Source organism: Mytilus californianus, unplaced genomic scaffold (genome assembly GCF_021869535.1).
Source record: "Mytilus californianus isolate M0D057914Y unplaced genomic scaffold, xbMytCali1.0.p SCAF_7, whole genome shotgun sequence".
In the NCBI taxonomy this organism is placed as follows: domain Eukaryota; kingdom Metazoa; phylum Mollusca; class Bivalvia; order Mytilida; family Mytilidae; genus Mytilus; species Mytilus californianus.
Window position 1 is genome coordinate 61,329,291 of NW_026262723.1, and position 10,919 is coordinate 61,340,209.

At 32.1% G+C, this 10,919-nt stretch overlaps 1 protein-coding gene across 1 annotated transcript; it reads left to right on the top strand.

The window, feature by feature from the left end:
• The first annotated feature begins 503 nt into the window (after positions 1-503).
• Positions 504-10,658, top strand: LOC127708528 (acidic mammalian chitinase-like). The gene is made up of 11 exons (XM_052213425.1): positions 504-558; positions 1,883-2,066; positions 2,757-3,009; positions 3,667-3,791; positions 5,146-5,269; positions 6,806-6,991; positions 8,016-8,135; positions 8,689-8,840; positions 9,392-9,546; positions 9,810-10,190; positions 10,433-10,658. The coding sequence occupies exons 1-11, from the start codon at positions 504-506 to the stop codon at positions 10,627-10,629; spliced, it is 1,932 nt and encodes a 643-aa protein (XP_052069385.1). The 3' UTR covers positions 10,630-10,658.
• Positions 10,659-10,919: the final 261 nt, after the last annotated feature.

The window sequence follows — 10,919 nt, forward strand, 5'->3', positions numbered from 1 at the left end:
TAAAAATACAAAATGCTAGCACAGAATGGACAAACAAATGAGTAGTCTATGTTTAAAAAGCTATAACGAAAATCTCTGTAATAAAGTCTATGAATTTTCTGTAAAAATCTTGGCTTGACTTGACACAAAATCCCCATCTTCTATTAAATGCAATGAAAAAATAAACATTTTTTCTGTCAATGACGTTTCCATTTAGTAAATGAAAGAAATGGCACGTCTCTTGTATTTATTATTTTGCTATTACTGCACCTTGAACATTTCGTAATACACATGCCTACAGAAGGGGTCACAAACCTTAAGACTACTCCAATCGATAGTCTCACTTTGCTTAAGGAAATTAAAGATTATAGAGACTATAATCAAATAACCCCCGAACTATCTTATCACCTTTACTTCTATAAATGCCACCATCTTTGCACTTATTATCATACAATTTTATGGCATACGCATATAACTTAGTTAAATGTGAACAATTGAACGATTGAACGAATTATAAATTTCAGATGTTTTTCCTCCGGGTAACTCTGGTGCTTCTTGCAGCAGTTAGCGTAGCTTCGGGTAAGTTACAATGTTTATGTTAGCCAGGTTTATTTTGGCGGAAAAGATAGTTGCAAACCTTCCTCAAATTGTTATTCTAATTAAAGTTCTTCTTTCGCTTTGGAAACAAAGCCATGCTCTAATTACAATAAAATATGGGCTGCACGTGATTGACGTCACAATTGAAATTGCAACGTCAGTTGTATATTGAACAACGCCGGAGATCGAAATGGCCTTTTTTGTTGGTGTTGCTCGCTAGGAAATTAAATAAAATCATTCTAAAAGTAAGTTTACATATATATGTTAATTTTTTATCGTGGAACTGTTGATTTTCTATAACTTTTTCGGTTCATCAAATCAAAATGGCTGCCTTTCGGACGTGTATTATAGGTCCGCTTCGAAGTACAAAAGTTATAATTTTTCCTATCAGAATCGAAATAATTCTATCATACCATGCTTAATGCTAATTTTAACATGGGTAGGCATTATATTTGTCAATATTTTACACCTCGCTAACGCTCGGTATAAAGATATTGACAAATATAATGCCTACCTATGTTAAAATGAGCATACATGGTTTACTTTTATAAATTGTTACTTGGATGAGTTGTCTCATTGGCACTTATACCACATCTTCCTATATCTATATAAAGTATGGCATGACAGAATTATTTCTTAAATATAACATACATCCACTCCTTCAAATTCTGCAGAGTTCTTACTCCGCAAAATTCTCACTGGGATATTGTGTGTGTTTTGTTGTTGTTTTTGTTTGTTTTTGTTGTTGTTTTTGTTGTTATTTTGTTATCTGTTGTTTTTTTTTTTTTTTGGGGGGGGGGGGGTTCTAGTGCATCAGTTTTATTTTTTCCTGTCATGGATATTAGTAAGCATTTGACAAAATTAAAGCATTACCCTGTAATTTCTGTAATATTTATTTTACTGTTGTCCTGCTAGTCGGCGTATTCAGAATCTTCAATACCCAATAGTGTAAAAGCTCTGAGACAATGGGAAACTACAATTACGTAGAAATTACACAACAGAAAAAATTGTGAAATTAAATGATTTTTGATTCAGTTTAATTTTATTGTCGAAGTAGGGATATTTGTAATGATTACAGTTTTATGGTGAATTTTAGATATTTGGCGTGCCTCATTTCTGCATAAGCATGGACACAGAAACCTCTTTTTCAGCCGTAACCTAAAAGCTGTTTGATCGTATGTGAAATTATTTAGATAAATTCGACAAATTTGTATTGTGGTGGAACTTTTTGCGTATATAACAATATTAATCTCCCAAAAGTATCCAATGACATTCATGCATATGAGTCTCCTTTTGAACTTTATAGCTTACCGAAGAGTATGCTACTACACTAACTGGGCACAATACAGAAACAGTGCAGGAAAGTTCTTTCCTGAGAATGTAGACCCTACACTTTGCACACATATCATCTACTCATTCGCCAAAATGGTTGGAAATAAATTACATCCATATGAATGGAATGACGAAAGTACTCCTTGGATGAAGGGGATGTAAGTTTAGCTGTTAGTGTTTAATTGTTAAAAAATGGAGCATAACATTCTGTGACAGTTCACTCTATACTAAACACCAAATTCGTTAACACTGATCCCTAAAACATTCGCATCACACTATAACTTGAACTGTTCCCCTGCAGTGATATGTCAAAACTACTACAATTCATATTACAATTTATTGTATTGATAAACATATAGTTTGTACGATATCGTCGAATTTCTGTTTAGTCTCTGTAATATTCGTGATTATTCAGAATAAGTAGAGTTTAATTCCACATTCCAGTAACAAATGATGACTGGGGCATATATACTGGACTCCTCTCGTCAATCAACAATACAAATGCTTGAAGGAAGTTCTCGTTTGGCTGTGCTGGATGTATCAATATGCACCACGGCCTGTCGGAATGAGGATTTAAAACCCGGTACATATATTCAAAATGATGCACTCTCTTTATATTAAAGAACCCTTGCAATAACTGTTTAAGGAACCCATAGTTGGCTTGCTGTAAGGCAAAACTTCTTTTCCTATCTAAATTTTCTGCCCTTCATCCCAGTTGAATTATTTTGCAGAGCCTTCTATTTTGATTTTTATTCATTTTTCAAATGTGTATGGTGGAATACTTAACACTGAGTGTAGCAAAAACCAATCCAATTTATAAATGATCATCTGAATATAATATTTGAAAGGTACGCGAGATTTACAGACTTAAAGAAAAGTAATCCAAGCTTGAAACTAGAACTTGCTGTTGGTGGATGGAACATGGCATCCGCACCTTTTACCAGAATGGTTGCCTCTGCTTCAAGTCGTCAAGAATTTGCCACATCTACTGTCAAATTCTTAAGGGACCACGGCTTTGATGGCCTTGATCTTGATTGGGAATACCCAGCAAACCGAGGCAGTCCTCCAGGAGATAAGCAAAAATTCATCGAATTGTTGAAGGTTTGTCATATTCATTTTCACTTTTACAGTTATGAAAATTTTAAGATAAATCCCTTCTGACCCTATCATTTTGAATACCTACTTTCGTATGATAAAAAAAGTGCATTTTATTTTTAAATAATCAAACAATGTCATAATGTGCGATGTGCATTTGTATATTTTATCCTACCTGCAGCAGATATAAAGGCGTAGACTACAACCTTCATTTTGTGAATGGGATGGTTTAGAACATAGAAACAATGTACAAACACTGTGTTCTGTTTCTAAAGGCCTTCTATAATGATGTTGAGATTCTGAAAATAGGGGAGATTTTGAAAAATTTAGAAAATGAAATTAACATTTGAGGCAAACTTCGAACGCTTACGAATGATATAAATGGGTTCCTGCTTTTCTGTTTTCCTGCAAGATGAATATAATTAATGCAAGAACCATTGTCAAAATCGATACATGCAGGCTGTTCTCTTGTTACCTCTTGTTAACTCTTGTTGTAAATGAACATAATATGGTCGAGTGACAAATATATATTATATATATTAATGCATGATTAATCTCTGTGAATATTGTTATGCATGTCATAGATATCTAATATTATTATCCATTAAGAGCAGATTTCTTGTAACAAAGACTTTCAGATAACATCTCAACTACCTTTTTCAGACTTTACGAAGGGAATTTGACGCTGAAGCCCAAACAAGTGGCAAACCAGCTCTGCTTTTATCAGCTGCTACACCTGCAGGCAAGGAAAACATAGATTCCGGTTACAACTTCCCAGAAATGGTCAAGTATGTCAGATATTGAAAAAAAAACCTATGTCTTTTTTATGTAAGATAACATAATTTGAAATTTTGTTCTACTTATAGAACCGTAGATAATAGCATGATTACCTTCTATAACCGAAAGATATGATAGACAACGTATTCGTATTTGTAGTATAAAAATCAATTGTATTGCAATTGCAATGTCCTTGTACTTCTTTTTCTGTGCATACGGACTAAAATTAAACAATGAGGCTATCTATCACATGTCACTGTTCGGTTTTATCTGTAACAATTTCAAATTTTAACCTAAAAATTCTCATTGATAAGAGACCATTCATGTAGTAAAAACTACTATATTTCTTTTCTCAAGAATTCAGTCATAAACATGAATATAGTATAGTAAAAACGCTATATATTTGTTTTTCCAAGACTTCGATCAAATACATGATAAGCAGAAACAGCGATTTACATTGGGTTTTCCAAGAGTTCGATTAGATACATTATAAGTATAGTAATAGCGCTATATATATATTGTTTTTTCTTCAATAATTCGACCATGTGTACATGAAACTTAGTAATAGCGCTACATAATGTTTTTTCGAAGATTTCTATCAAATACAAGATAAATAGTAAAAGCGATATGAATTTTTTTTTATTCAAAACATCCGACCAAATACAGGAATGCCCTTCATAAGTGTTTCTCGTTTCTCGTTTATTTATATAGATTAGACCGTTGGTTTTCCTGTTTGAATTGTTTTACACTAGTCATTTTGGGGCCCTTTATAGCTTGCTATTCGGGGTGAGCCAAGGCTCCGTGTTGAAGGCCGTACTTTGACCTATAATTGTTGACTTTTTACACATTGTGACTTGGATGGAGAGTTGTCTCATTGGCACTCATACCACACCTTCTTATTTATATTGATCTTCTATTGATGTGAGCTATAATGAAAATGCATTAATGGAAGGACTAAAACATCCAGTGGTTTATCTTTTAGATATACTCAAAATAAGATCCGACAATGAACTCAGTTTTGTACTATACATATATGCTGAGATAGATTTCAAACATATTAGCTCACCAGTTCCTTGTCTTTCTCACATCAAAAGGAGGAATCACAGATCTTTTAATTTTGTGTAATCATCGCTACTACTACCGTTCACTGCTAATGAATGGAAAGTTTATATTCATATTGTAATTTCTGTCTTATGTCTATCTTCATTAAAAGTACAATACAGGTTTTCTTATCAAAATATCATTACAGATAAATCAACCTTATAATGCAACTCCTAGGAAATATTTTGTTCATATTTTTTAAACTTAATTGTGTGTTTAAAAATTTCTACCATCTTAGTACTAAAATAAATAAAATTTTAACAGGTACTTGGATATGTTTAATTTGATGACCTATGACTTACATGGAAGCTGGGAAGATAAAACTGGACACCACTCACCACTCTACAGTCATCCATCAGAATCAGGAAATAAAACGTACCTTAATATAGTAAGTACATAGTACATTTATATAGTTAGCATAGTACCTTAATATAGTAAGTACGCTTAGTACCTTAATATAATAAGAACATAGAACACTTATATAGTTTGTATATAAATAACACATAGCTGAGAGGGTGATAGAGCAGATTTTTACCCCGAAAAACATTGTCAACTGAGGCGAAGCCAAGGTTGACAATGTTTTTTCTAGGGGTGCCAATCTGCTCTATCAGCCTCTCTGATATGTGTTATTTAATTTATTATACTGAATGTCCTATCATTATTGTCTTTTACTGTTGAATTTTAAATTTAAAGTATTTTACTATGACGTCACGTACATTACAACGTTACAGATATTAGAAAAATCAACAGAAGTGAAGCAAGATGGTTTTTATTTTTATTTTGACAGTCTATGAAAAAGTTCTGAGCCAAAACGTAGAACTTGAGCATTGTCTTTTATTATTTGATGTAAATTCAATTTATTGTCCTTTAAATTATCTATTTTTGATTGGTCTGCACGAGAGGGTGACATTCAAACAAATTTCTCCCGCTCAGCCATGGGCTAGAGTAAATTGTCTCCCTCGTATTAGCCAATCAAAATCTGGCATTTTAACGTGAAGTATAATAATACATATTACCTTAATATAGTTAGTACATTTAGTACCTTAATATAGTTAGTACATTTAGTACCTTAATACAGTTAGAACATATACTACCTTAAAAACGTTTGTACATAGTACCTTAATATAGTTAGTACATAGTACCTTAATAAAGTTAGTACATCGTACCAAATATAGTTAGTACATAGTACATATATATAGTTCGTACATAGTACCTTAATATAGTTGGTAACTCACTTTAAACCAGTACGAGGCACAGCCTTTTTCATACCAAATCAAGTGTTTTGTTTACAAGTTATTTTATTTTACTATTTCGAACACAGATAAGAGATAACAAACTTTTGTAAGCTTTTTGTCTTAAAGACCTTGATCTGTTTCTTTTGCATTAGATCTAAATCAATACGGTTTATGTTTGGATATAAGAGGGTCACTCTGCATGATATCAGGTATAATAGTTTTGATGTCAATTGCACTGGGTTTTTTTTTGGTATTTAATTTTGTTGGTTTTATAATTCTAACGGTATGCTCAAGCTGTATTTGAAGATAGACCAATGGTTTGGTCTTTATTGAAAACAACTAACTTACTTAACACACACACACACACACACACACACACATGGTGGTCTGTTTTGTGATATAAAAGAAGAACGAACGCACGGCTTTATTTGATTATCGTTATTTCAGAACACGATATTACTATAATACTGAAAATTTGCCAAATCATTTTTTTTTATCCATATTAAAATAATAAATGGGTTTTCATAATTCAATTTAGTGTACTGAATTCAATAACTTCAAATACACATATAATTTTATTCATTTAGCATTTTTTTTAAGTTTGACTCGTCGTATATGAAAAAGAAATAGAAGAGTCCTGCTCTTCCCAATTGATGATATAAACATTAATGTCAAGTATTTTTTTGTAGGACTGGGTTACCAAATATTATGTAAAGAATGGAGTACCCCCTTCAATGATTAATGTCGGATTAGGATTGTATGGAAGGAGTTTTACACTGGCAAGCGCTAGCAATACAGGTCTTGGCGCCCCTGCTAGAGGAGCCGGGCCCGCTGGTCAGTTCACTCGGGAGAAAGGATTCCTCGCCTATTATGAGGTACATTTGAACCGTAAAGCTTGATATATTGTATAGACACATATTTACAAAATTAGTTTGAATTAATTTTGAAGATAAATGAAAGGAAAGATAACATCTAATCACTTTAGTACATACTGATGTCATTTATGACAACACTGTGATGTTATACGCATATTAAAATTGACATGATTCAATAAAACTGGCCATTTTACACATATTTTTTTTATAAATTCAAAATTGAGTAACATTCTTACTAAAAAAATTATTTCACTTACATCAACTTCATTTAATGAAACATTTTTAGTAATATATCTTTTTGTGTACAACATGTTTTACTGACCACAACATCATTATTGAAGACATCTTATTGCAAATAATCTTTTTTATGTGATGCTGATGCTAATATTCAAATATAAATAACAACATTTCAAAACAGGTCTATTTTGGTAGTTTTTTGCATGTGTTTCCTTAAATGGAAGAGGTTTGAAGAACAAAATCAAAATAATGGTACTGATACTGGACAGACTAATGTTTTGTGAACGGCTGAAGAATGTTAAATCTATCAGATTTATAAAACTTTTTGATTATTGAATTCACGCCACTTTGACCAAACCACAGTGGAAATATTGTAGTGTTTTTCTTATACTAATTAAATTTATTTCTACATTTTTTTTAATACCTTTGATAGAAAAAAAATAGAATTACTATTTACATATTATCTTATGCGTTTGTTTTATTTTCTAAAAGGTAAAATTTTTGGTGTAAATTGTAGAATGTTAATGAGTTTAACGGAAAACGCTGAACGTATTAAAATATCATGCAAAAATCTATATGAATAACAAACCTTTTCTTAGATACTTATTATACAGCTTGGTCCCCTACAGACGTAATAAAATCATCTCAACAAATCAACTGGATTTTGTTCTATAGTCATAACAGAAATGACATGCAATGTTAAGGTTAGCATTTTATTTTTGTTTTTGTCGAAAGGGGTAGCTGCATTGAAAAATATTTATAATGCTGTTTTCATTCGCATTACCAGGTTTGTGCAATGTTAAAGTCTGGTGGTTCTAAACATTACATTCCTGAGCAGAAAAGCCCATACGCAGTAAAAGGAACAGAATGGGTTGGATACGACGATGTTGATAGCTTAAAAGAAAAAGTAAGCATTGGTTTTAGCAAAATAATTTTCAAATATTTACGAAAGAGACATCACAGCAATAGCACACTCGGACTGAACTTTTCAAATTACTTGCTGTTATAACATATTTGAGAAAATCCAAAAAATACTCTTCATCATAATCCTTTTTCAGGTATTTTGTTTCATAATTATATTTTAGACAGATATAATGTATGTGACAAAATAAATGTTACAAAGTGGTAAAAATCATAATTCAATTTAAAAAATGTGGTTTAAGGTAGAACCATCAAAATCTAAAAGGTAAAAACACCAAAAATTATACAAATCATAAAACGATGAATAAAGAGGCAGAAAATTGGGACAAACAAGTATTTGTCTGAAGTCTTATTAAGTTTTTGATCTTCCCATATGGCATCACACACTCTTAAATTGGCATCACACACCCTTAAACTGGCACACAGTCTTTCACAAAGCACGACATTCAATATTAATGTTTAATAATTGTGTATAAATAACATTACAATATTTATTTAAAATCGACCTGAAGAAATTGACATATATGCATGTTATTTAGGTGAAGTACATTAAGGATCATCATTTTGGTGGAACTATGGTATGGGCGTTAGATCTTGATGATTTCAGTGGTTCATGTGGACAGGGGAAGTATCCTTTACTTCATGCCATCAATGACGAATTAAATGCTGCAGGTGGAACAAATGTAAAACCGTAAGTAAAATGAGAAATAGTTATATTTTAAAATATTTTATTTTATTTTATTTTATTTTATTTTATTTTTTTTAAATAGTTCTTAATTTATTTTTTAGTCTATTTGATTTGATTTTATTTGAATTAATTTGATTTGATTTGATTTGATTTGATTTGTTTTATTTTAGTGAAATTTTTCTTACGTCTATCAAAAGAAATTTTAAGTGATAAAAATGAAAATTAAATTTGTCCCTGACACAATACATACGACACTGGTTGTTAATTCCGATCGTCCGGTTAGTCCATTCATTAACCGTCATTAGAACAAAAAGTAAAATAGCAAAAATACCGAACTGCAAAACGGAAAGTCCTTTATCAATTGGCAAAATCAAAAGCTCAAACACATCAAACGAATGGAAAACAACTGTCATATTCCTGACTTCGTACAAACATTTCCTTATGTAGAAAATAGTGGATTGAACCTAAATGGGCGGACTTATCGGACAACCGAAATATATTTGAGGGTTCAGTTAGTAAGAATGTCGAACAGCCGCAGTGTTCCTTCATTTCAGTGTTACAAATGCTCCCCAACCGACAACTCAAGCTCCACAACCTACAACTCAAGCTCCACAACATACCAACAACCCAACTCAGCCAACAACACAACCACCACGATCAACAACACGGGTACCACAGCCAACACAAGCCCAACAAGTGACCACCAAAGGTATTTTAATCTATATTTCCATTATTTGTGAAATTTTGTAACGAATTTTACTTAAGATATACTCGTACATGTAAAAAAAACTAGAGGACATTTTATGGAGTAAAAATATGAAACAAGCAACACAACAACACATTGAAAATTAAATTGGACATTGCCAAACAATATATTTTTGCAAACACACACACACAAATTATGATCTAAAAGTGTGGTATTGTTCTTATATTAAGAACATGATGCAAAAGTAAACAATTCATAATTTTCAGGACCACGTCCAACGCACCAGGCACACCACGTTGGCCCTACTACAAACTTTAACTGTAATGGCAGAAAAAGTGGATTTTATCCAAGCCCTTCTGCTTGCGACAGTTATTACATTTGTGCTGCCTCACTAGCTTTCGAAGTTAAATGTGCCAGCGGATTACTCTTCAATTCTGTGTCTAAGTACTGTGATTCGCAATATAATGTCAAATGTTCAACCAGTCAGAACCCTCAACCAACAACCAAAGCACCTTTCACTCAAGCTCCTGTCGTGACAACGAGGAAAGCTGTTGCTACTCAGGCACCTGGAACACAAGCTCCTATTGTAATCACTCAGGCTCCTGTAACTCAAGCCCCTGTCGTGATAACTCAGGCTCCTTCAAACGGTAAGTTCAAATTAGTTCCATGCAGTTTCATAGTAAAAACACGATAAAAGGATAACTAACATAAAGACAAAAAGCAAACTAAAAAGAATGCCTTATCTTCAATAAATTTCCTAAAAACTTATATTTCCCCAAAAAAAGAGGAAAAGTTTCAGCATTTATTTCAAATCTTTTGTGATTAAAAATTTTTGAAAGAAAGATTAAAGCATTGTTCTTAAAACTGACAAATATATACTATTGTACAGGAAACAATAAACAGGAATTCTGTAAAAACAAGCCTGATGGTCACTACAGAGACCCAACTGACTGTGGAGAATTCTACCAATGTTCTTTTGGTCTAACTTTCCATGAATACTGTGCTCCAGGTACCGTATTCAATGAACAACTTGTCAGTTGTGATTATCCAATCCATGTCCCGGGCTGTCTTAACTACGGTGGATAGAGATGGAGAAACTAACACGGAACAGTATATTTTGTGTTTTAATTAATTGTTATTTTGTAAATAAAAATAATTACACAATCAAATTTGAAATTATTAACTTGCCATATCTTACACTTAATTGTTATAAGTTTTGCTGGTTTCCTATTTATAGTATTATTAAAAAATCATACCCTGGTTTCATCATAATTTGATAGTCACATCCACTGACACGTAAAGTATAGTGATTGTCTGAAATAGTGTACGTTGATTAGGTAATATTAAAAAAGGAAAACATATGAAGGGTCAATCGA